The 27,550-nt window shown below is 37.7% G+C and overlaps 1 protein-coding gene across 2 annotated transcripts in view; it reads left to right on the forward strand.

The window, feature by feature from the left end:
* Nucleotides 1-27,550, forward strand: part of LOC140137600 (uncharacterized) — a 235,912-nt gene that overhangs the window by 121,409 nt on the left and 86,953 nt on the right. Inside the window, exons 2-8 of one of the 2 annotated variants that reach the window (XM_072159332.1) lie at nucleotides 4,473-4,688; nucleotides 16,175-16,462; nucleotides 18,278-18,351; nucleotides 18,701-18,815; nucleotides 20,345-20,440; nucleotides 23,301-23,440; nucleotides 26,737-26,894. In XM_072159332.1, coding sequence (XP_072015433.1) covers nucleotides 4,473-4,688; nucleotides 16,175-16,462; nucleotides 18,278-18,351; nucleotides 18,701-18,815; nucleotides 20,345-20,440; nucleotides 23,301-23,440; nucleotides 26,737-26,894 — 1,087 coding nt within the window. The remainder of the gene's footprint in view (nucleotides 1-4,472; nucleotides 4,689-16,174; nucleotides 16,463-18,277; nucleotides 18,352-18,700; nucleotides 18,816-20,344; nucleotides 20,441-23,300; nucleotides 23,441-26,736; nucleotides 26,895-27,550) is intronic. The other variant, XM_072159331.1, reaches the window with a different exon arrangement.

Here is a 27,550-nt window from a genome sequence, read left to right on the forward strand (position 1 = left end):
GACTTAAATTCCTGTATAGGCAGGCTAATTTTTTTGATCAAAAAATAAAAAAACACTCTGCCCGCTTTGATTTGTGTCTATTTGACTACTCCATATCATCATGGTATGGCGGAGTATCTAAAACTACAAGTATAAAATTGCAGCGTGCCCAGAACAAGGTTATTAGGTTTATACTAAGTAAAGACTCTTTTTATCACATTGATGTTAAGGACTTCCAAGGTTTGGGGATTTTGAACATTTGCAATAGGGCAAAACAATTGCGGCTTAATCATATTTTTAATATCAACCATGGGCAAGGGCCACCATATTTAGATTATAAATTCACCAAAATATCCCAGGTTCATAACCACAATACTAGGTCCAGTCAGCATAATTTTTATACACACAAAAACAACAAGTCAAGCAAGGAGATAACTGATAGGGTCAACTTTAAGAAGGCTGTTAAAGAGTATCTTATGCAAAATCTTACTTTGTAGATGTGAAATTCTGGAAAGGCAATTCCCCTATGTACCTGGGGAGGGGGGGGGGGGGGGGGCGTTGTGCTTTTTGGGTGGGCTTGTTGTGGTGGTTGGGTTGGTGGGGTGGGGTCTGGCATTGAACCCCAGTTAATCATGGTGGACTTGCCTTTTCATACACGTCTGCAATATGTGTGCATCCATGTCGGGCCGGTGCGCTTGTCGGCTGCTGCATGTGTCTCGTTTCACATAATAGAGAGATTGCGAAATTTACGTGAAACGTGACACGGGAACGCGAACGGCAAGCTACATTAGTCGAAAATCGGTTATTATGCCCTCTAGAGGGTGAAATCTATTGTGAATTGGTCAATCGTGGAATTACCGTAAGGCGATTACGTTGCGGTTGGTAGCAAAAATGACGTTCCAAAATGACAAAAAAACGCATTATAAAATGCAGAAAAATGTTATGTTTATCATGTTATGAAACAAATCAAAGTATCCTGATAGAACAAGTAGAGTTTGATCTCGTATAGACAAGAAGAAGTGAACAAATTTCGATTTTTTTTCGACGCGAATTCGAACGGGCAGATTGCCTATTCATTTGTGTGTGGAAAATGCCGTCCAAAAATCAGCTTGCGAAGAGGCGTTTTAGGCAAGATTGTGTCGTGTTACGGCATAAATGCGGTATAATTGTCTGTTTGGGACGGGAACAGAAGTTCGTGCAACGCTATTTTTCGCCTTGCTTTTTCGTTGTGCATTAAACAGCTGTCAAAGTGTTTTGCTTATGGATACTATTCAGCAAACTCCAAAATGTTTTTAAAACATGATAATGCATGTGTTTTTGGTTTTAGTTAAAACGTTTTGATAACATATCGATGTAGGCCTATGTTTATATTAAAGTCATGAAAACTCGTGTTATACTGAAAAAATAATACAACAACATTTTAAGCCAAAATTCGAAATGCTATAGTAAAATATCATTTGGCAAACATATTTAAGTGTTGTGTTAGAACGTTTATCAGCAAGTTTAGAACAAAGGTTTTTTTGAATGTTATAAAACTTTTAATGCCCTTGACCCTCACATAACCTTTAAGCCGACATTTAACGTTTTCTGTAATATATTTGTGTTTGCTGGGTAGTAATCGAACTAGGCATATTAGATTATCTATTTTCATTTTGCTTTAGAAAGTAAACAGGGTATTATTTATATGATAATGGAGTTTGTTTCTTGTTATTCGAATAATATACATCAAGACTTCCTATGCATGCAACACCAAACTCTGTTTAGATTATTTAGACCATGGAAGAAAGAGATAAGAAGGAACCACAACGAACGCATTCACTTTGTCCACTCCCTTTACCGACATTTAGTTGACATTGTTATTCATGAGGATTTACTTTGATCAATACCCCGCGTTAAATAGGTGATTGGTATTGTATTCCATGTATTTGCATGTCTTCTGGAGCGTGTGTGAAGGATGATTTGAACTAATGACCTTCCGTGCAAGCACCTTATAGGATTTTCTCTGGTGACGTGATCATCGGTCATTGATGGCCTACATCTTTTTCTTCCATTTTGCCCAAATTTTCCGAACTTTGATGATTTTTTTCTCAGAGTTGGCAGTCTTTGGCACTGAAACGAGTTAGCTAGTTACGATTATACACATATAAACTATTAAATTAAACAGGTTTTATGTACCGGACTCAACCGGAACATTGTGCATTATTTAAGAACATTTTACATCTATTTTTCATCGAAAAAGTCACCAAAATCTTACCTTATTTGCTAAAGATGAAACTCAGCAAAAAAACGGCCGATTTTGAATACCTTTTCGATGTTTTATAGGACATTTTCTACACAACACGATCAAGAAAACAGTTTGACTGTAGATCCCAAAACAAAGCTACTATACATGTTCAGAGCATCAGTGAAATTCCATAATCTTACTTCTGGGTAGCGTTTGTTTGTTCGTGGATGGGTTTGTTATAAATTTTTTCCAGTAATGAAAGTTCGCCAAGCATCGATCGCGGTAAATGGATCATACATGAAAGGAAGTACCATTGATAGCTTTTCTTTTCATGCATCAATAGATAAGCGGATTAAAACTTGGCCGATCGAAGTCGTTGTGGTTCCTTCTCATCTCTTTCTTCCATGTTTAGACAAATAGCATACACGTGTGAACATTGGCCTATACTCATTTTCCAATAGCCCACAAAACGCAAATATCGCTAATCTGGACTGAATGCATAGAACATTATAGATACAACCAGTCGTATTTGCATATCAATACTGATCAATACCGAGGAAAGTAGTTCGATGAAAGAAGATAATCTTCTCTGGTTCGATGCACCCAAGGTGAATCAATGGGTGCTTCCTATTACCTTTAGATTATTTGTCTCAGCATAGCGCCATCATGTTTGCAATTGCGTTTACACGTAGTCTTGGTTCAGACTCTATGCGGCTATCACGAACATACTAGGAACGACGAGCGTTAGGACCGACACAAACAGCTGTAGGAGGCTAGTTTAGATGTGAACGGGACTATGACGTTCTACCGCAAAATGCAGAAATCCGTAACCCGTACGGCGTTTGCAGTGAACGCCTCTCCGCAATCTCTCTAATGGCAATGGGTGCCGGACTCGTCTCCGGGTTGGGGTCGCTTCGGGTTATCCCGGAGACACATAGTTGGGGAATGTTCTCTGTATTCCTAAATCGTGTGACTGGGGCACAGTGACATCGCCCCGATATCTTCATAGTAGAAATCGCCATGGTAGGTTGAATCCACAGCCACCTATGACCATTTTATTCGGACCTTATGAGATGCATATTATTAGCGAAGTGACTTGACTAAGGCTACTGTATAGACGGGGTAATTGATTTCTCGCTCTGTGAGCAAGCTTGTATACGACATTGCGGTCAATGGTTATACTCTCTCCACTTGAGTGAGTGCCGCTGTAGCCTGCTGTGCGCTGTAGTCCATATAGGACCAACGCAATATAAAATTGAGAGTTTTGGTCAAATTTTGACTTCAAAGCGCACGGCCAATTTTCAAAGCGCACGCTAACGACTATAATATCTGTTCAACACGTATTTTCAAGTGTATGAGACCACATCTGGTTTCTTGAGAAAAATTCATTTACGGGAGATATTCATCATTTTGTAACCCAGTATCCGAAGATTTTCGTCTGATATCAAAATCGTGCATAACAATTCACGTGTATGGATCCCGTGTATTCATTTTAATGTCTCTGCTGCACCAAATAATTATTAGCCAGGCGATGTCGGTGTGTGGGGGATGATTTGACGTGGCCTCTGCTTCGGGGGTGGGTCTGGTGTTCATTCCTGGCTGTTTTGTGAAGTGGAACACATGTGGCGGCCGGCGGGTGCATAGTTTTGATATGGATGTACACATATTGGCTTTATGATTAATATTTGTGCAATAAGAATTTTTGATTTTTGATGGTATCATATTTAGTTTTTTAAAATATTTTTGATGTTAATGTGTGCAATGTTTAAAAGCTTTAAAGGACCCTTTGGAAATAAGCCCTTTTAGGGCTTAAAGGGTTATCCTATGCATATCTGTATTGTATTGTATATTGTAATTTTAAATGTTATTTTATTGTCTTTTTTATATTCTATGTTTTTATAATGTGTACTCTGTAAATTGAATGATATGCATAAATAAACTCAAATCAAATCAAATAATTCATAAGAGGTCCCCATTTCATCTTGGGTATAGAGAGGTAAATGAGGTAAAGCTCCTTGCCCAAGTGCATAACACGATTGAACCGCCGCGGCTCGAATTCGCAATCCACCAATCATATACCACCATACTACCTACTGTTCTATCTTTGGTAGTGCATACTCCTTTTACTCTTACTCCCCAGAGTGCGATAATTCTTCAGCAGTTAATCAAATACATAACTTGGAGTCAATCAATCAATTGATGAATCAATCGATCAATCAATCAATCATTTGATTAATCAATCACTTAACCGATCTCTACTTTTATTCAGTATCACAGTGCGGTTCAACACATCGTGACATAGACACAACTGCAAAAACTGGTGCTATTGATCCAACCATAGCGAATAGAGGAGTTCCTTTTTTCCCCGAATGTGAACCTGACAATCGAAAAAGTTTCCGGGTCAAATCAGAGACAGATGTTGCGCTCTTTCTATCCTCGACACCTAAGATATCTGATGCTACCACGAATGACTATTATAGAATTGGTAAGCGACAGTTGGATCTGATTTGTAAATAATACTGTTTCTACATAATATTTGTGTATATTCTCAGTCATCCAGGTAAATAAAATATCAAGTTGATTTAAATTAAATCTAGTCAACTGGACTTACTATTTATTGACTGGCGACGTTTCTCAGTTCTGTGACCCCGTCACGGGTCACTGACCAATCGCCGCCGAAAAATCAGACGGCTTGAGGAAGCATCCAGGATAGGATGTGAAACGTCGCCAGTCAATAAATAGTAAGTCCAGTTGACTAGATTTAATTTAAATCAACTTGATGTTTCTACATAATGTATTAATTATTACGTGTGTGCTTCATTAATTATCGTTTTGATAAATACATGTAGGCCTATAATAATAAATATTAAAGAAACTAAACACAGCCCCCCCCCCCCCACATAGGCCTAACACTAACAGCACTACAGGCAGCCATTCGATGATGTCAATGCTATTATGCGTTACGTAATTAAAACGCCCAGTCAGATGTACTTCACACCTGTACCCAACGCTTTGCAGGGTCTATTGTTCTATTGTTTCCGATTAGAGCGCTGACATATTGGAAAATGTTGCCAATCAATATTCATGAGAGTGTACATTCAACGTCCAGTTTTCGAAATTGGGTGACTTGTGTTTGGCAGGTGTGAAATACATCTGACTGGGCGTTTTAATTACGTAACGAATAAAGGCATTGACATCATCGAATGGCTGCCCAGTGCTGTTATGTGTTTAGTTATTATATAGGCCTAATAATAATTATTAAATGTATTCATCATTCCTTTCTTTTCCCTTCTCTGTACTTATTCTTTCCTAGGCCTACACTTTATATCACTCCCTCGCTCTCCTTGTCCCCTCTCATCCTCCCTCTCTCATTCCTATCATTTTCCTTATATTTCTATTTATCTACTTGTCTTTATTATATTTTTTCATTTTTCCCTTCCTCCAGCCCTCTCTCATTCTTCATATCCCCTCCTCCCCTCTTCCTCCCTCCTCCCCTCCCACGACTTCTTACAGGGGTGAATCTGCCCTTCCCAACCCCCTCCCCCTCATTGGGTACGCCACTATTTCTATACCAATCTCCTTCTTAAAATAAAATTAAATGGAAATTTCTTAAAAACAACCTTTATAGGCCTATACTTATACTTACATGTATACGTATAGCGATTACCATATATTAGGCCTATAGTGTAATACAGATATGTAGAAATGGCAGCCTTCATACATTCTAATGTGTAATCGATCAGCAAGAGCATTCAATTTATTTAAATGAAGCGCCTAAAGTCAGGTGGGTGGTAAAGATGATTGCATCGACAGCTAAAGCCTCCTTTATAGACTTCAGACCCACACAAGCACACATTGGGATACGTGGGAACAATGGTACCACTTTACACATGACTGCCTTTACACATGACTGTATTGTGGTCACTTATTGATACTCGCCTGTTGTGTAGAGCGTTAATATGATGCCGGATCAGTGACCAATTTAATGGCGGAACCCCTTTGTTAGAAACAATGGTACCACTTTTATGAATAGCCTGTCGCAACTTCTAATCGGCATCAAACGATCAAAGCATTATATAATCTATTGCGACTCTATTTCTATTAAAAGCTCTTTGCCTGTACCTACTAAGCACAAGTCACCCAATTTCGAAAATTGGACGTTGAATGTACACTCTCATGAATATTGAACATTTTCCAATATGTCAGCGCTCTAATCGGACACAATAGAACAATAGACCTTTCAGTGCGTTGGACAACCACAATAAATTTTGAGTATGCATCGGGGCTTGAGATTGGAATTCCAATTTCCTTTCTCACGAAGTATAAAGGGCTAAGAGTAAAATTGTACAATTGTGTTTGGGAGTGGCCTTCTCTCCTTTCTCCTTTTCCTTGCTATATTCTTCCATCTTGCCTTTTTTCTTATCAAGCTATCTGGGCCAGCATGCATCACGGACCAACCTGGGTAAACAAGTACTTTTATTACCAAACACTCTTCAAACTGATGTTCTTAATATATTCAGTCACCAACCTGGACAACCGATTATTTTGTTATGCAAGGCTCACTCAGTCATTTAAGGCTACATATGCTCTTTTTGGTTGAAATTTTTGGCGGGAAATAATCCCGCCAAAACATTAAAGTAATCTTTTCCCACAACTAAATATCATAGTCAGGAAATTAATGATGCATCTGGTAGCTTAGATCATAACTTTCATTATACTTAGTTGCAATTATCCCAGAAAATTCTTGATTTGTTTTTACAGAGTCTTGAATTGTCGATGTTTTTGATCAAAAACATCACTCGGTGTATTTTGAAACTCGAGGCATTTACTCTTCTCAAATTAGCCCCAAATCATAATTTATTATATATGCACGTGTAGCAAACACCAATGGAAATAATTGGACGTTGTTTGCGGAGCCTAACTTTGGTTTGATTTTATTTCACAATAATTCTAAGGTGAGAATTTTGACCTGACATTTCCTTTTTGGATTTCCAATTTAAATTCATTGATATGTGATATTTTGAATAAATAAAGAGTTCGCTTACCTTTCTGCAACACTTCCCGGTATCATTAAGCATCTTCTGATAACCAACATTTTAGCTGAAAACAGTCCCTTCTTATCATTTTTGAACAAAATAGGGTTCAAAAGTGCGTACACTACGCGTATATAATGGCATAGCGAGGTAATGAAGAGAGCTATTTACGGTGGGGTATCTATTGTAGCTATTAGGGTAGGCCTATAGTATATCTTCCCGCAAGTGACAAGATGTGTCAAGCAGGTGCATACATAAGAGCGGTATATTCAAACGGTATTGTCTGGATCATTGAGTAATACGGATGTGTGTGGTCCTCCCCAGGTTTTGACATGAATTACAAATGACGTCGTGAGTGACCCAGCGTTTTCATTCTTATTAAATGAAAAACAAACAGACAAGTAGAGTCATATGTCTTTCTATGACTGTATTCCTACCAAAATCTAATTTTCAATACACTACATGTAGAAACGTGTTGATATGTATATCTTTGAAAATCGCCGAATGTTAACCACACTCACCGTGGCACAGTAGGCATCTTTAGCATTCATAGTGCAATTGGCAGTGGTTCGAACCCTGGTGAAAATTTTAGTATTTTTTATTCTTTTTACTAATGCGCTGTGCCGTTTTTCAAACACGCCCCTGAATGAAATTGATGGGCAGTACCCTTAAGTTAGGCGTGCAGCCTAACTTATTTCTTTCTTGCCATTTCTTTCTTCTTCTTCTTCTTCTTCTTCTTCTTCTTCTTCTTCTTCTTCTTTCTCACAATTTGCTACTACTTCCACATCCTTGATCGGATTTCGACCAAACTCAGTCACAAGCAGTATTGGGTAGCTGGCTACAAAAGGTGTGGGTTGTTTAGCGTCCATGGTCATCCAGGGGTCACTGGGGTCAAAAAAGGTCATTTTAACCGAAAATGCTCCAATTGAGCTGAAATTTAAATGCAATGATCCTTGTGACATTTTAAACATGTTTAAAATATTTTAAATTTATTTAAGGTCATTAAGGGGTCATAAAGGGGTAAAAGGTCAAGTTTTTCAAAATGCTCCAATGGAGCTGAAATTTAAATGCAATGATCCTTATGACATTCTTAACATTTTAAAAATATTTTAAAATTCTTTTAAGGTCATTAAGGGGTCAAAGGTCAAGTTTTTCAAAATGCTCCAATTGAGCTGAAATTCAAATGCAATGATCCTGATGACATTCATAAAATTTTAAAAATATTTTAAAATTCATTTAAGGTCATTAAGGGGTCATAAAGGGGTCATACAAATTTCACCTGGAGATAGGAGGGACAGAAGATTAAAATCCCCTATAATAACACGCTAATTTTTCTAGGTTTGGACCGTGGATTTTCCCATGGACCTCAAGCGTGCGTCTCTTAATACGGACTAACCTAGGTAAACAAACAAACAGACAGACAAAATGGTTTTTATAATCATGGAATCCATATAAATTGAAATTCAGGCTATCACGGGAGCAAATTTTTAACATTCACCTCATTTACCAGAACACCCAATTGGGGATTTGGGCTACCAAATCGCTGGTCGGGCAATCTTTGCTTTCAATGGAAAATTAACCTGGATAACAACAAAGGAAATATCGACTATTTCTGCTGGCTGCTCTCGAGATAAAAGTACCGAGTTTGACATTTTCGGAGCATGAAGGGAAAAAGGGTAAAATAAAAACGGAAATTCTGACAAAACTATAATATATAGACCCACACGATGTGCCTTACAGAGGTGGGAAATATCTTTCTTTAGCAACTATTAGTTTGAGACGCTAAAAAATGAATTCCGTAAAAAGCTCGCGGGCGAACTCAAGGCCTATAAAAATCAAAAATATCACACTACTAGACACAATTTGATGCTTAATTTTAACACCAGGATTTAAAAAAAAAATGTATATCCAAGCACCAAGTTTTTAACTGACATTACTGAAGAAAAAAAATTATTGCTTTATATTTGACCGAGAAAATTAATTTCATAGCAAAAAGGTGTATCTCTGAATTGTGCTGATTTTAACATCGACTTTTAGCGCGACTAAGCAGAACAAAAGAATCGGTTATCCAGGTTGCTGACTGATACAACAATAGAAGCCCTGCATGAAATTATCGATTGGCTCCAAACAAAGGATTTGAGCCGGTGTCCTTCACCGAAGTTATGGCGGAGTGCAGTCCATTCAATCAAATGTTGTCATCAACCTATTTGATCGTAGTGCAGGGTTATGTGTGTGAGACGAACTGTCACGGTAGATTGCAATCATGCTTTTGTTGAATGCATTTGAGTAGTTCGCCATATTTACGGGATGATACGTTACATGCAAGGCCTCTATATGAAACATCGTTCGTGGTATGTGAGACTCTTCCAGCGGTGTGGAACTTTTGCTGCCGTAGACTTATAGTAGGTTTGGGCGGGACTCTCACATTCGGAAACGAATTCAAATTCACAATGCACTTCTTCTAAATATACTTTAAAGGTCCTTACTTGTGTTGTAAATCGCCTTATCATGACACTTTAAATCTATAAATAAGCCACACAGTCAAAATGCCTATACGCTGTCGAAGTTACGTAATAATCGGATTAACTACCATAGTAATAGATGAATACAATTTTTTATCAGATTGCACTAATCAGCTGTGTATATCTGCAAACATAGATTGAATACAATATAGACCAGGTTAAAACTGAGCTAAGTACCACTTGGAGAACGAGAAATTCTCATATGGTTTATCTGGACCAGTTTTGCATGGGGAACAAGAATTTCTTGGGTAAAAAGCCCGTAACCTGAGAACTTTTCCGTGAGGGCGCTTTTTTACAAATGGCCGCCAAAATCCATATATATATGGTTAAATTAGTCACATCAGGGGCATATTTAACCAGATTTTGAATTTTTATTGATAGCAATAATGTACTACCAAGTCAGGTTATTAATATGAAGGTAACAGGAGGTCACAGCTGAGGGTGTTTTTTTTTCAAAATGGCCGCCAAACTCAATGAAAAACATATATTAAATAAGTCACTTTAGGGGTAAATTTAACCAGAATTTGGATATTTATTGTTAGCAATAATATACTACTAGGTCAGGGTATTGATATAAAGGTAACATGAGTTCACAAAATGGCCGCCAAAATCAATAAAAATCATATATATTGTTAAATTAGTCATTTAAGTGGTATACTTCATCAGATTTTGGATGTTGTTATTGATAGCGGTAAAGCATTACTAGGTCAGATTATCAATACGAAGGTAATAGGATGTCACAGGCGAGGATGTTTTTTTTTTCAAAATGGCCGACAAAATTGAAGGAAAGTATGATATCAACGAAAAAGCACCAGGAAATGCTACTTAAGTTGAAAAAAGTAATATAGATGTCTTTAACTTTTTGAACTTATTGAAGTACTTCATGGTGGCAAAGGTAGGTTCTGATTTAAAATGGCGGCAATGATGACTACCAGAATTGCCTTTATGTATTAAAGAAGACCCCTAGAGCAACTTGTAAACTAAAATGCCGCAAAAGTGTTGCTTACAGTGTTATAAAATTTCCGCATGGTTTCACTGATTCATTTCTCTTTGTTTTAATCCTCAGGATCACTCAAATCGCTATTTTCTGAAAAATCTTCATAGTCAGTACTTGGACGTCCTCAGGCATTACCGTTTCAACACCTTCCATACTTTCATTCCACCCATTGTCAACAATGTTTCCACCATCGTATACAGTGATATCTGCTGCTCTCCACTGCAATGAAATTTGCGCGAAGGATATGAAGCGCCAGTGCCTGCTTACATGATGGTAGTAAGGATATATCTGCAATATTTTTATCTTTCGATCAAAGATATCGTATCTTGCTTCGTTGACATCTTTGCACTTCACTCTGTATGGAAGTGAAACGTACTCCTCTAGCTCTTTGCATAAACTTTCTGACGGAAAATCTAATACTCCTTCCAATGTTGCAGAATGGGTCCACAAACTTTGGCTTTGACTCCAGAAGCTTGCGCACTGACGTTTCCCCTGGCGAAAAAAAACCCCGAGTAAGTTGTTGTAATCATTGCCAGTGAATGCGTGAAATCCAATGACTGTTAAGTCAATATATACCTGCTGTTAAGTCAATATCGCTCAATTTAAAGGCCTTTGTGTCACAAAACAAGATGCTATTTTGATTCCTGATCTTGGCAGTATTCAGGAAGAAGCTGACACAAAGGTCATCTTACAAAGCATGCAGTGAGGAATAACATCGAGGGTATAGCAATCATTCGTTCACATTTGGGAAACATAGACATTGCACTCATTGCTTTATCCCATTTCATTCATGATGGAGATTCTGGACACTAACACTGGCAAAATACAGGAAGGCCTTTGCAGCTCAGAAGTCATTGGATTTCACACGTTCACTGGCAATGATTACAACTCAGCTTTTTTTTCGCAAGGGGATACGTCAGTGCTGGAAGCTTCTGGAGTCAAAGCCAAAGTTTGTGGACACATTCTGCAACATTGGAAGGAGTATTAGATTATTCCGTCAGAAAGTTTATGCAAAGAGCTATAAGGAGTATGTTTCACATCTATACGGAGTGAAGGGCAAAGATGTCAGCGAAGCAAGAAACAATATCTTTGATCGAAAGATAAAAAGATTGCAGATATATCCTTACTACCACCATGTAAGCAGGCACTTCATATCCTTCGCGCAAATTCCATTGCAAGAGAGTGGAGAGCAGCAGATGTCACTGTATACGATGGTGGAAACATTGTTGACAATCAACGAAAACATGGATCCTAAATGGGTTGAAACGGTTAATGCCTAAGGACGTCAAAGAACTATTGGAAGAGAATGACTATGAAGATTTTTCAGAAAATAGCGATTTGAGTGATCCTGAAGATTAAAACAAAGATACATGCATAAGTGAAACCATGCAACAAACGGACAATTTATAACACTGTAAGCAACGCTTTTGCGGCATTCTAGTTCACAAGTTGCTTTAGGGGTCTCCTTTAATACATAAAGGCAATTCTGGTAGTCATCATTGGCCGGGCATCATTGCCGCCATTTTAAATCAGAATATACCTTTGCCATTATAAGTTGAAAAAGTCAATGACAAATATTAATTTTTTTCAACTTAAGTAACATTTCCTGACACTTTTTTTTTGTTGATATCATACTTTCCTTCAATTTTGTCGGCCATTTTGAAAACAAAGCATCCTCGCCTGTGACATCGTATTACCTGCGTATTAATAATCTGACCTAGTAATGCTTTACTTTACATTTTCGCCCATAAATCTGATGAAGTATACCACTTAAGTGACTAATTTAACAATATATATGCTTTTCATTGATTTTGGCGGCCATTTTGAAAAAAATGGCCCTCAAAATCTGGTTAAATATGCCCCTAAATTGACTAATTTAGCCATATAGGCCTATATGTTTTTCATTGAGTTTGGCGGCCATTTTGAAAAATGCGCCCTCAGCTGTGACCTCCTGTTACCTTCATATTTAATAACCTGACTTAGTAGTACATTGTTGCTATCAATAAAAATCCAAATTCTGGTTAAATATGCCCCTAATGTGACTAATTTAACCATATGTAGACAGAAAGTTGACGAAACACACATACTTTAACTGGATCTCTAAAGATGCACTCCCGTGAAATATATAGCATAAAATGGGCTATTCCAGACATTTTCAACACCCCCCCCCCCAAAGATGACATTGGGATTTCCCACAGCTTTCCCCCTCAATATTGCTTGGGAATTCCCATCAGCAAATGTCAAAAGAACATCCCATTTCCCGTCCAGATGCGCATCATTATGTAAAAAATTGGGAATTCCGATAACTTTTTGGTGTAAATACATGTAAATCCCAATTCCCAAATGTACACTCTAAATATTTGGCTGGGAAATCTCATTGTTATGTTATGGGTGGCTCGGGAAATCGCATATAATTTTGCAAAATCATTCATGGGAAATCCCACATTTTGTTTTAAATTTAACTTTGTCATCTTTCGGGGGTGTGTGGAAAGATTCTGAAATAGCCCAATAAAACGAACGAAGACGGGAAACAGGTGTACATTTGCAGCAAATTTTCGGTACTAGGCGTACCTTCTTCAGGCTTTATTATAAAATGACACAAGAAAACAATCTAAAAACAAGCAAGAAAATTAATGCGTAACGCGTAAAAAACAAGCATGAAAAAACCGCGACTTGAAAACATCGCAGTGTGAAGGCGCACCTTAAAAACGCGCGTGTGAAAAAGTGGGGGGGGGGGGGCCTATTCAATAAGATTAAGGCCTTCGGGTTGAAGGGAATGAATCTTGTTGATCCAGAATTTCTCGCGCTGCTGACGTCTAAATTTGGATTGGCGACCAAGGGATTCAATGACCGTGACTTTGACATCATCGATCCTGTGATCTGGAAGAGAGAAGTGCACGGCAACTGGCTTGTCTACATGTTTGGCGTGGTGCTTGATGGTACATCTGTGGTTACGCATTCTTTCTCTTATATTATTACCAGCTTCACCCACATACTGAATGTTGCATTTGGCGCATTCAATAAGATAGACAACATTATGGGTACTGCATGTAACTTCTTGTCTTACGGTGTAGCATTTGCTCCGATTTTTGTTACTGAAAGTGCTAGTGATATTGCATAAAGGCGCAGTTTTTGTATCGTGGTTTCTGACAAGGTTTGCAACCATTATCAGTCTTGGGATCTATATTGGAATTATTGTGAACTTTGGCCTTAACAAGATGTTTTCTCAGGTTGGGTGGTCTCTTGTATGAAATGAGGGGAACTTCAGGAAGGGCTTTGTGTAAGCGTGGGTTAGTCTCGATCATGTACCAGTGTTTCCTGATGATCTCTGACAAATGTGGAAGTTTGGGGTGATATGTAACCACGAGGGGGACACGTTTGGATTTTGATTTGGTTTTGTATTTAAGAGAATTCTCGCGCGTGGTTGAAGCTGCTTTAGTGATTTGGTTAGAAATGTTATCTTCCTGGTAGCTACGATTTATAAGCTGTTGTTTAAGGGTTTCAGCTTGGTGCTGGAAAGCACTTTCATCTGAGCAAATGCGACGTAGCCGTAGAGCGAGACTGTAAGGGATATTACGAGTGCAATGCCTTGGGTGACAGCTTGTGGGTAGCAGATAGGTATGTTTGTCTGTGGGTTTGCTGTATAAATCAGTGTGGATATGTTCCTCTGATAATTTAACAACAACATCCAGGAAATTAACTTGAGAAGTTGAATAATCACTGGTGAACTTGATTGATGGGTGGATTTGGTTGGCATGGTTAATAAGTTGTTCAAGTTCGTCTTTGGAATGAGTCCATATCATGAATATGTCATCGATGTAGCGATACCAAACAAGTGGTTTAAGCGCAGACGTGTTGAGAAATGTTCCTTCATGCCATCCCATGAAAATGTTGGCATAAGAAGTAGAGAACTTGGCCCCCATAGCTGTGCCAGAAGTCTGTAAATAATGTTCATCGTTGAATACAAAGTTGTTTGATTTTAGAGTAAGTTCAAGTAGGTTTATAAGATCATCTGTGGACGGTGTCTTGTCGGTACGGTTATCCAGAGCTTCTTTACATGCCGTTATGCCGTCATCATGAGGGATGTTTGTGTATAGGCCTTTAACATCAAGTGAAACCAAAATACTATCATTAGGAATGTCCTTCAAGCTGTCAAGTTTATTGAGGAAGTCGGTGGTGTCCTTGACATATGAAGGTAATCCTTTGGCAAGAGGTTGTAGGTGAAAATTTAAGAATTCAGAGCACTTTTCAGTAGGATGGTTGTTGGTGGAAACCACTGGTCTTATGGGATTACCCGGCTTGTGGATTTTAGGAATGGTATAAAATCTACCAGCAGTCAGGTGCTCAGGAATTAAGTATTCATAGGTGTCGTCATCTATACAACCATTTAACCATATATTTAACCATATATTTAACCATATATATATTTAACTATATATTTAACCATATATTTATCCATATATGGATTTTGGCGGCCATTTAAAAAAAAGCGCCCTCACGGAAAAGTTCTCAGGTTACGGGCTTTTTACCCAATAAATTCTTGTTCCGCATGCAAAACTGGTCCAGATAAACCATATAAGAATTTCTCGTTCTCCAAGTGGTACAGTTGTAACCTGGTCTAATACCGCTCTTTTCAAAAATACTAATCTTACAGGTACGATTGATCAGCCTTTCTTTGACATCTATGTTTCAATGCATATGTACCGCGTGAACGTTGTAGTGCTGGGCGATCTATTCAAAAATTGTATTCCTCTATTGCTATGGTAATTAATTCTGTTACATCATCACTTCGACAGCGTTTTTCAAAATCAGACAATCGCCAGGTGAAACCAATGTAATTGTGTAATTATTGTTTTGATAATTTTACAATAATATTGTTATGCTAATCGGGTACATTATTGTACCTAGCACGTTTCGCGAGGATTAAAATCTTCGATTGTAATTCATTCATACATGAAAAACATATCACTCTTGAATGACAAGCCAAGTACACCAATAAAGGGTGTACACCAATATGTCTAATTCAGTACTATTGGTAATCGGACGCATCTCATTGAATTACGTTTTTGATAATTTGACTTTTTTTCTTTTATATTTTCACCACATATTCTTAGAATGATATATACATCTAGAATATATAGCAACATAGTGAATACCTGCTTTAACTCCGAGAAATTAACATTTGAAATTTGGTAAAGTTCTTTTTGACGACCCTGTAGTTTCTATAGCAAAATCCACAAAATGTACTATCACGGAACTTTATAATGTGCTTTTAGTTTATATTTTTATCTTTTCCCAGTATACTTTTTATTTACAGGTATTTGTTAACAAATTACCTTTACAACGTTTTACTGTAAAATAAGTATTATTTTTACAGTGTATGGCATAACATCACTTTTTAACAATTTCTGTTCTGCAGAAGTGAAAATGGACGGCAATGGAGTTATCAGTCGTCGAGATTCAGAAGAAGCCTCATCTCCTTTACCCGAATCAGTCACCACAAATTTTACAGCCACCGACTTCGTTGATCTATATGTACAAGTTGACCAGAATTCTGGTACTCTCCATCTTGGTGTCAGAAAAGATGGATTCCAGCACATTACGTCGTGGCAAGATCCTAACTTGCTTGATGTCAACTACATCCTAATACAAGGGTATAATGGTGCCGCTGGCACCGAAATAGCCGAATGGGAGTTTTGCGATGGTGGTGAGTTATACAGTCATTTGTTGGCGAATTACCTCTACCAGTGGTGTGTCTGTACTTTTGGGGTGGGGTGGGGGGGGGGGGGGGGACAAATTGACAGTGAGCTGTATTTCTGCCCAAATTCACTGTGATATCTGTGCGAGCGGTTTATTCTATTTAAGGATTTTTGTCACAGGAAAATGTCACATTTTAACTAGCTATTTCTTTAAATTTCAATGGAGCAGAAACTTAATAGTTGGTGTGCAAAGAACACATGGGACATGAATATTTAATAATGAACAAAATGATCACTTAATATATTTGATTCATTATTGAAAAAAAAATCAGGATGTCATAGGTCAAAAACCATAGGTCACAGCAAAATATTTTATGGCAAATGATTAAAAATTGATATTTTTGATATTTATAAACAGTACTCGAAGTAAACTTTATAAATATGATGATTTATACGTACTTAAAGTGTATACATGCAGGTGGGATGAAAAGCCGACGATCAATTAAAAATGTTGACCTTTCTTTTCACAAAACACCCAAAAAAATTAGGTCTTTTTGGAAAAAAATCCATATCTTCAATATGAAAGGTCAACATTTTCAATTGATCGTCGGCTTTTCCTCCCAGCTACATACACTTTAAGAATATATCATTAGATTTATAAAATTTACTTCGAGGACTGTTATATATCAAAATGTGAAAATATCCAATTTTAATAATTTGTCATAAAATTTGTATTATATCGTGAATTTCAAAAACTGAAAATTATTTGATATCAGAAAGACATTCTTCGTATTCAGAATGCAATTCGATACGTCTGTCCCACAAAAATACTGTCGAAACGCTCAAAACGCTCATTCCAGATCCCTTAAGGGCTCTGGTAGCACTGAACGTTTGGACAGTATTTTTTGTGGGACATGAAAGCACATCAGACATATCGAATTGCAACCTGAATACGAAGAATGTCCTGATGATATCAAATAATTGTGATTTTTTGAAATTCGCGCTATAATACACATTTTATGGGAAATTATTAAAAATTGATATTATTGATATTTAACAGTCCTCGAAGTAAACTTAATAAATCTAATGATATGTACTTAAAGTGTATGTAGCTGAAATGAAAAGCCGACGATCAATTGAAAATAGAAGATATCGAATTTTTTCTCAAAACACCAAAAACATTTAGGTCTTTTTGTTGTGCTCTCAGCTCCCACAAAAAATACTGTGCAAACGTTAATATCCGATTCCTTCATAATCATGTTGGCGAAATTTCTTTGGCAATTTTGTTTTAATTTATAAAAATTAATGCTGCAGCATTAGCCTTGCATAGTGTCAGGTTTAATAAGATCACGGGAACAGCCCATTCTGTTTAGAAATAGCGCGCTCTTGAATGAGGTTGAACACGTCGTGTTAATTTATACTTGGAAAGGATAGAAGTGACGTAAATGAAAGTTTAAAATCAGGAGTTAAACATTTAATTTTAGCAAACTCTTTCCTTTTTGTTTATTTTCCTGGACATAAACGTTTTGTCCACAAGCTGTATTGATAAAAAGGTAATTTGTTGGCAATTCAATATGAAGGGGGAGGAGGGGCAGGGTTAGCAATTACTGGCATATTTTCGACAACGATTGAATAATTATTCACAATTTTACGTTTGATACGTTTTTACCACTTCAAGGCAATAAAGAGTTTAGAATATGCATGATATGCAGTGATATGGGTTCACTCAAATTTTTGTATATAAAACATAATAAAATGGCGAGAATGTAGCCGGGACACGAAGTTAATTCGATTGCAGTTAATAAATTATATTGTATTTTCAGCCGTTTCCCTTTTGACCGACAACTACGATGATCAAGCAGGGGGGCAAATCGCTACGGCTAATCAACAACAGAATGTAAGTTCATTTACCTTTTTTTTTTAAAATAACGTTGTTTTGAAAGACAATTTTGTTTTAAAATTGGCAATACCATAATCGTACTTTAATCTCGATACCAGTATAGGCCTACCAATTGCATTTTATATAATGTGGTTTTCAAACAAGCTAAATGTAATTTTCGTATGGTCGGATTACATTAGCCATGAAAATACAGATATTTTGAGGCAAATAATAATTTTAAATTTGCAATGCGATATTTTTGTCCCTGTAATAAATTCCCCTCCATGCTTTGAATTACACATTAACAAATCTCTATCAGTACCTAATAATACAAAATCTTTTTGATTTTATAATGTTATTTTCTTAGTCCAATGATCCTGATGAAGATAGCGGAACTGCAGACAAAGCAATCAACGGAGTCTTAAATGGCGCAGATATCAATGAGTTTCAGTGCCAGATATTAGAGGGAGATGCAGCTGACAGTAAGTGCATTAGGAAGGGCTGGTCGGCCCTGACAAGCATAATTATAGAACATAGATGATCTACTGTGACCTATCAGTCATTTGAATGGGCATGCAAAGGTGGAATTTAATAAAATGATATAGTGGCGTAGATACATACAAAGAGAACAGATTTCTACAAGTGGAGCAAAAAGACATTTTCTTCAGTCAATCGTGGTTGAAGCAGTATTCTTTTTTTCTCTATTGTTTATACTCTTAAAAGTGCATTATACGGGTTTAAAAAAATGAAGGACGCACCAAAAAACATTCGAACCTCGTTTCAGTAGTCTAATAATTATGCCCCTTACCATGTTGGTTGTAAAATTGACCACGCCGTCTGATAATAGCGTAACTGGTAACCAGGAATTTAGTGTGAGGGGGGCAAAGTCAAATCCCTATTATTTTCTCTATCGTCCCCATATTATCCCTGAAAATTTCTTGTCAATAGGGGCACTTTGCTCCCACCCGGCTACCCCTGGCTACGCCACTGCCGTCTGACGTATAAATGACAACTTACAGTGGTTGACATAGTAACCACGGCAGGGTCAAAATTTACCACATTACTGGATTTAATTGAAATGACACCTATGATCATGATTCCGTGGTTATTTATCCGTTGTTACTGCATGGGCATGGTCCAGTATGATTTTGACCCTGTGTAAAGTTCGATGGTATTTTCCCGCCAAAAGCTACTCCGATTCAATTGATATCATTTTATGTTGACCTTTGATTTTTAAGAGGTCATAGGTCAAAAACCTTTTATGCCAGGAAGTTGTCATGATTGCCTTTTTTGATGCACACATTCATATCAATGTATTGGTATACTTTTTATTTCAAATATCTCTTTTTAATCCCCCTTTTTCCATGTAAAATGAACTTTTTACTTATCAACCTCATCTTCTGCGCTGCTTCCATGCCTTTTTTCGCTCTTGTTGGAATGGTTTCTCTCACTGTTAAAATTTGACATTTTGCGCATTCAAATGCTTTTAAGTTTGCTTGTCGAGTGTGCATGGTGTGCAGGAGATTCAAATAGGTGTAAAGATGTGTAAAATTTAATATGGCCTCTTGAACACATAAACAATAATAATAGCTATAGTCGTTTAAATATTGAATGCTCTTTTCCTAAGTGTAATGCTGGTTTTATACTTTCTGCCGCTTGCCGCTGAGCGGCGTGACGCTTTATCATACCGCTTGAAAATCTTCTGCATGCGGAGCGGCACGCCGCTCAGCGGCAGCAGTGTGGAAAGCCAATGTTGCCGCTCAGCATCGCCAAAAATCGTATTATGTTCTCATACATCAGAGCGGCACCGCTCCCGAGTTGACTTGAATTGAACTCCTAGCGATGCTGCCGCTTGGGCAAAGCGGTGGAGTGATCGATATCGGTTTGCTGCTGGTCACCGCTCACTCCTGGTCACCGCTAGCGTTTCTGGTATAAAACCAGCATAAAGGTACGCAAGTTTATAAATAGACCTACATTATATGTAATTTAACTATTGTTTCGTTATCTCTAGTCACCGCTGGTTATGAAGAATTTGCCTGGTGGCGTGTGGATTTAAAGGACTTCTATAATATCAAAGCAGTGACCATTCTTAACGCTCAAGGAACAGGTAAATATATGCTATTAAATATTATTAGACAAAGATATTGATGTTGCCTAGTGTCATGGGCTGTTTTATATATCAACAGGAACGGTTAATCGACACTTTATAAGTCATCCACTGTTGCTTTGATTTATGATTTCAAACACATATCAATTTGTAAGCATTCTTTAGCAATTCATAATTCATTGAATTTACAACCGTGTGATAAAACAGGCGAAATCAGTAACTCTTTGCACAAGATTTGCAAAAGAGAATTGGACATTGCTCATTCTAATGTAGCTAGGTATGTCCAATATAAAAGTGCTATTTCCTTTTTGACATAAAATTTGAAAAATATTGTGTGGAACACTTGAGGTTTTGACTTTTACAACCTACATTTTGGTCAAAAAATGTGCTTGGATAGGAAGTTTTCAACAGATTTACCACATTCGCCTTGCTATAACATTGAATTGCGTTATCTGTCGACTCCCTTACCAAACTCGAATGCAATTATTGCATTCAGAATGCATTCGGAATGCATTCGTATCTTACCATTGTGGTAGTGATGTGGCTTTTTGTGGTATTGTGCATTTGAATGCATTCGAATGCAACAGACCACAAATTTTTTTAATCCTTTCGAATGCAATATATACATTTTTGTGGTATTTTTGCATTCGGATCTGACAACTAAGGACTTAGACTATTTTCAACAAAAATCTTTGCATTCGTGTTGCATTCGGTTGCATTCTAATCCAACCACAAATGGTGATCACATGATCATCACATGTTTTTTTCAAATTATGCTACAAAAGTGGCAGTTGATATTGGCAGTTATAGTCTCCACTAGCTTCCTGGTTGTATGGATGTGAGCTGCTGGTATTGTGATATTACCACAGGAAATGTTTGGTTTTTTGTGAATAAAATACACACCAAGGCTCTGGACTATATTTAGATCAATGTGCAGTATTAGTATAGGAAATGGTATTAATTGCAACAGCTAGTACTTCAAGAGGAGAATATTCATGAATCTAACAATTAAGGTAAGCTTATAAGCTTATATAATGGTCATTGTGGCATATAGCTATGGGTTCCTGTTGAAATTTACAGTTTTGTAATATTATGCCAGATGTAATCCAGGTGTATGTTCTACATGTATGTATCTCTGACGTATGCTGTACATAGAGTACATAAAGTACATGTACGTACATACGTATACATAACGTAGTACAAGCAAGTAAGTGAGAATTTGTACACTTTATAGTTCTTCGGCTGTGCAATATAATTATGAGCCCTGGTGGGAGGGTAAAATGGGGGGGGGGCAACAAATATTTGGCGAGCCGAAAGGAGGGGGGCAAGTATTTTGTGCCAGTCAAGGGGGGGGGGGGGAGCAATTTTTGGCACACATTTATGGGGTGCCTTTTGAATAAAACGCTTGAAATTTACGCTTAAATATGCAAATTTTCCTGCTAGCTGTGCTCGACCATTAATAATTAAGGTTTGCAAATTGGGATCCCAAAATTTGGCATGATGTGCAAGGAGGGGCAAAGTGATTTTTGGCAGGCCGAGGGGTGGGCAAGCAATTTTTGGCAGGACGAGAGGGGGGGAGCAAGCAATTTTTGGAGCGCTGTTTGGAATTTTACCCCCTGGGGGCTCGTAATTATTGCACAGCCCCTTACTAGTACATTTTGTAGATAATGTACGTACGGCCTCCATGTGTGATTGCCACACAGTGTGCGACGGACGAGGGCTCGGGGGATCACCATACAGTGTTTGGCAATTAAACCTCCCACAGCGGAGGATTGCCACACAGTGTGCGGGAATCCCATTAAGGCTCGGAGGATCACCACCCGTACGATCAACAAATATAGTGGATCTTGAGTGTTTTTAAAGCGTCAAACAACCACATGAAACAAGGTAAGATTGACCCATGCATGAAAGTTCCCATCATTTAAATGCAAAACCTCATTGGAAAAACAAGTAGCTGCAGCATAAAAGAATCATCAGACATGCATGCCCATTGCTCCAATTGCATTACATTGTTTCGAATGCATTCGATTGATTTCGAATGCATTCGATTGATTTCGAATGCATTCGTTTGAATACGAATGCATTCGTTTGAAAACGAATGCAACAGGAAACAATGTATTGGCGTTTGCATCCGAATGCATTCAGAATGCATTCGCTGCATTCAGCGAATGCATTCAGAATGCATTCAGCGAATGCATTCAGAATGCATTCGGAACTCATTTAAATATTTCGTGCATATTGAGGGCAACTCGAATGCTATTTTGCATTCGGAATGCATTCGACAACAAAAACTAAGCTTGTGACCTTATGGTTGTGGTTATATAGGTTGTGGTTGTTTGAATTCATAATGCATTCTACCACAATGCTGCCGAATGCATTCCAAATACAACATGAATGCATTCAAGTTTGGTAAGGGCTTCGCCATCGGGCCAAAGTGTTTTTAAAATGCGTAAAAACAATTTGGTTTTAATGCTAATTATTGCATGTTCTAGGGAAGTCTGATTATCTTTATAAAATAGCCGAGTGGGCGGGTTTTCGCTGAAATATTTTTTGTGTAAAAACTAAAGCATTCTATGTATAAAGGAATATATGAATATTAACTGCACAACATGTAGAACGATTCGTGATACCCAGTTGTGGTAGGCCTACAGTTGGTGTTGTTTAGGAGTGGAGAATAATGTATTTCAATTTTATATACGTCAAAATATTTTTTGAATTTTTTGAAAATGAACGCTCAAAAATGATGAAAAATCTATGCAATTTTTACATAGAACCCCGGTAAAGATTACTGTATCGTTTTTATAAATGGTAATCTATAATTTTTCTTTTTACTGTTAATGAAATTATTTGTTTTGTTTAGTTTGTCCTGAAGGATGGAGTGCATATGTCGGCACATGCTATCGAGTCTATACACCTACTACCAAACTAGGTTATACTGCTGCTAATACAGCATGCGGTGCTGGTGCTCATCTCGCCACTGTCTCCAGTTCAGGAATCCAGGTAAGTAACACAATATTTAAACCTCGATACAGCAAAATGAATAATTTTAGTGGGCTACTAGTTGTTGGTATGAAAAGTGATTAGAGGCTGTGCAATAATTACGGGCCGGAGGGGGTAAAATTTCCAAACGGCGTGACAAATATTGCTTCCCCAACCCCCATCGGAATCCGAAAAATCTTTGCCCCCCCCCCTTTGTACATTGATGCCAAATTTTAGGATCATTATTGGCAAAGCTTAAGGGGGTACTACACCCATTGCATTTTTTTGCGGTTTTTTTTGCATTTTGTGAAGAAATGAAAAAAGAAAATTGGACAAAGTGGTATGCAAATTGAAGGGACAAATCTTCTCGTTCTATTGGTGGCATCGGTATCAATGTAGCTTACATGCTTTTAAAGGTAGACGCCAAAATGTTGATGTATATTATGATTCATCCAGTCGTAGAAACAGAGGTGAATTATAAATAAAATACTGGAATAACTTACGAATTTTGCGAATTTTCATCCAATCTCAGAGTCTTCATTGGGGGTTGCTGGGGCTTTTTTGGCGTCAATTTTTCTTTTGGCCTGCTCAAAGGCCCAGTCCGGGTAACCGCACTTCCTTAAAGCTCCATCAATGTGATCTTTCTCATGCGGAATGTTGATTTCAAGCCACTCGCAAAACACTGATAACTATCCCCTATTGTGCTGGTGTCTCTGAAAGAGTAAAGAACATCTATAAACTCTTCGGCATCACAACCGCGTTTAAGCCGGTAAATAAATTGCGCGGAAAACTAGTGCATGTTAAAGATAAGCCCCCCAGAGACAAACAGTCTAACCTTGTCTACGGTTATAAGTGTGGGGATTCGGACTGCACAGAAGCGTATGTAGGAGAAACAAAGCAATCCCTTAAAGCTCGTCTTGGTCAACATAGACGGCCTAGTTCTACTGACTGGCAACCGGATTCTGCTATATATATACGCTCATGCCAAAACTTCCGGACATCAAATCGATACGGAGGATGTTATCATTCTAGATCGTGAGGAGAGGTGGTTTGAGCGGGGAGTTCGTGAAGCGATTTGGGAACGAGTGGAGAAGCCATCCCTCAACAAACGAGGGGCCTGAGATTCCAACTGTCGCACGCCTGGGATTCATCGATTGTCAATATTCCTTGCCGATTGACACGTGACCAGTCTCCGACTACGATCAATACCGGAGCATCTTTGCAGTTGCCAGATGAAGTCCAATGAGATTGGATGAAAATTCGCAAAATTCGTAAGTTATTCCAGTATTTTATTTATAATTCACCTCTCTAGACGCCAAAAGGTGGTACATCATTGATGTTTTAAATTCACTTCATTTTGGAAAGCTTACTATCAACGGATTTTGTTAAAGTTTTGGATACGTGTTGCTGACGCATTAGAGAAATAATGTTGATATGTAAAATGGGAATAAGTGGTTTCTGATGGCTTCATGAACTTGGTGATTTTCAGTGCCCCACACCTATCAAGAACGAACTGATTGAAATGCTTCTATTTTCCATGTTGAGCTATATTTTGTATTTTTAACTAGCGACATTATTTCACTGAAACTTAATTAAGCCATAGGTATAGTTTATCCAAGTTAGATCCAAACGTCCAAATAAGTCATCCGGCGATTCCACTGGCCGAAAGAGGAGGCTAATGAAAGTCACATAAAATCGATGCTGCCTGGTGGAGCGAGGAGTCCACTCGTAATAAAAAAATCCTGTTTAGTAGCACGCAGATAAAATAGGCCCCATGTAGGCCTACCAATAAAAAAGAAACAAACAAAACAGGATAGAGTCTATATTAGTAACTATAACATATAACATATAGTGGACACAGCAATATAGGCCCAAATAGTTCAAATGATTTGCAAGAACATGTTAAATTAAATTCAGATTATACATTTAGATATAACTTTTATTTTGTATTTTAATTATTATTATCTTTTGATACCTGTTTTCATTCATCGACTCATTTCGATGTACATCTTGTTAACATGATTGTTTTATTTACAATTATTATTTTATTATTATCTTTATTTTTTGAACAAGTGATTTTCTCGGCGGCAAAAAAAATGTTTAATAAGCCCATATCAGAAAATAAATAGTACAATATTTTAATGTTGCTTATTTGGACTGGAGAACTCTTAAAAGGTTACGATATTTTCAATTTAAAATTTCACATAGATAATCTAGCATTTTTTGGAATTGTAATTTTTTTATCAATTTTGGAACGAGATTGAAAGATTTATTTTGAATCTGTTTGGCATTTTAAAGACAGATTTAACTTTTTAATTATATATGGTAAATATTATTTACATAGGGCAAAAATCAATGAATCGCAACCTAAACTTAAATGTCTTTAAAAGTAAGCTGCGTCTATATCAAGAAATTACGAAATGTTTCTCCAATTTTGATATGGCTTAATGGAACTTATTAAATCTATATTAATATTATTGTAAAACTAGATATATACAAATATATTGCATAATATTCATATTTTGTGAAGGGGTTCTGTAGTCATTTTGTATGTTTTCTCCTCCCACCGAACTCAAGTACCGGGAATACAGTTGTGAAAAAAATGTTTCATTTGGCAAAACATGAAAATATAATTTTTTTTCAATTCAAAAAAGTTAGCGCTGTATTTATATGGAATTGGGATTGGAAGAAGAAGGCAAAGAAGACGGTGGTTGCGGAACGGGGAGGGGTGGTCGAGGGGACACGTCCCTCTAAATTCCCTCTTAAAACCCCTTGGAAGAAGAAGAAGCGAAGAGGAAGAAGAAATGCATATGTTGCAGCAGTGTTTGTGTATGCCTTTGAGACTTTTCAATGAACATTACAGCCTTTAGGGTCCTATTTATATTCTACATGTCACTATTTATGAGTAAACATGTACGTGTACAGGCCCGTACGCGCAGGGGGGGTGCGGAGGTGCGACTGCACCTCCCCAAATTTGCAAAAGTATACAAAAAGTCCCAACATTTAAGAATTTGCGAGCGTAGCGATCAAAAGAATCAGGTTTTTACGCTTTTTTAGTCAAAAAGGTCCAATTTTGGGAAAGAAAGTTCACTTTCCACAAAATAGCCCCCCCCCCTTGGAAAAAAGTCCACTTTTTCAAAATCAGCACCCCCCCAAAAAAATTCTGTGTACGGGCCTGTACATGTATAATGATATATCCCCTTTACACAACTTCTCAACAAGCATGTCTGAATCACACAGTTAACATGGTTATACCTTATTGAAGCTGAATGGTATTTTCCTGAACTTTGTAATTCGTAATACCACCTGCTTTACAGGTTTTTTTGGAGGCACTTGCAAATCTAGGTGATCGTCCATATTGGATAGACTTAGACGATATGACCACGGAAGGTACCTTTGTGGATTCTAGTTCTACTACGATCTGGACAGGGGGTAACTTCGCTGAAGGTGGTGCTGCTTCAGGTTTAGCATATACGTAAGTATTCAAGGTGGCTCTGACAATTCCAATTCTGGTGGGACTACGATCTGGACAGGCGTTCTCGTAGCAGAAGGGGTGGCCATGCAGGTTTAAATAAGTATTCACGGTCACATCCACATTGACCATTTGGTTTTTAAAAGTGCAATGGTCAGATTCATGTAGTTAGGGGTGGTGCAATAATTATGTGTACCCCCGGGGGGGTGAATTATAGGGGGGGGCAAAGATTTTTGGCAGGCCAAAAGGGGGCAAGCATTTTTGGCAGGTCGAAAGGGGGGGTCAAGCGATTTTTGGCAAGCCAAAAGGGGGCAAGGGATTATTGGCACAGATATTTTGGGCACCGTTTCTATATTACGCCCTAAAAGGCGTAGGAAAACGTTACGAACACGTTCAAATATGCAAAATTTCCTGCTCGCTGCGCTCGCAATATATGTTAAGACAATTTAAGGTTTTAAATTCAGGTTCCCCAAAATCTTGCATGTGTAAGGGGGGGGCAAAGATTTTTGGCACGTCAAAAGGGGGGCAAAGGTTTTTGGCATGTCGAAAGGGGGGGCAAAGGTTTTTGGCACGGCCAAAGGGGGGCAAGCGATTTTGGCAGACCATTTTGAGAATTCACCCCAGGGGTACACATAATTATTGCACCACCCCTTAGTTTA

The sequence above is a fragment of the Amphiura filiformis genome, chromosome 17 (assembly GCF_039555335.1).
Source record: "Amphiura filiformis chromosome 17, Afil_fr2py, whole genome shotgun sequence".
NCBI lineage: Eukaryota > Metazoa > Echinodermata > Ophiuroidea > Amphilepidida > Amphiuridae > Amphiura > Amphiura filiformis.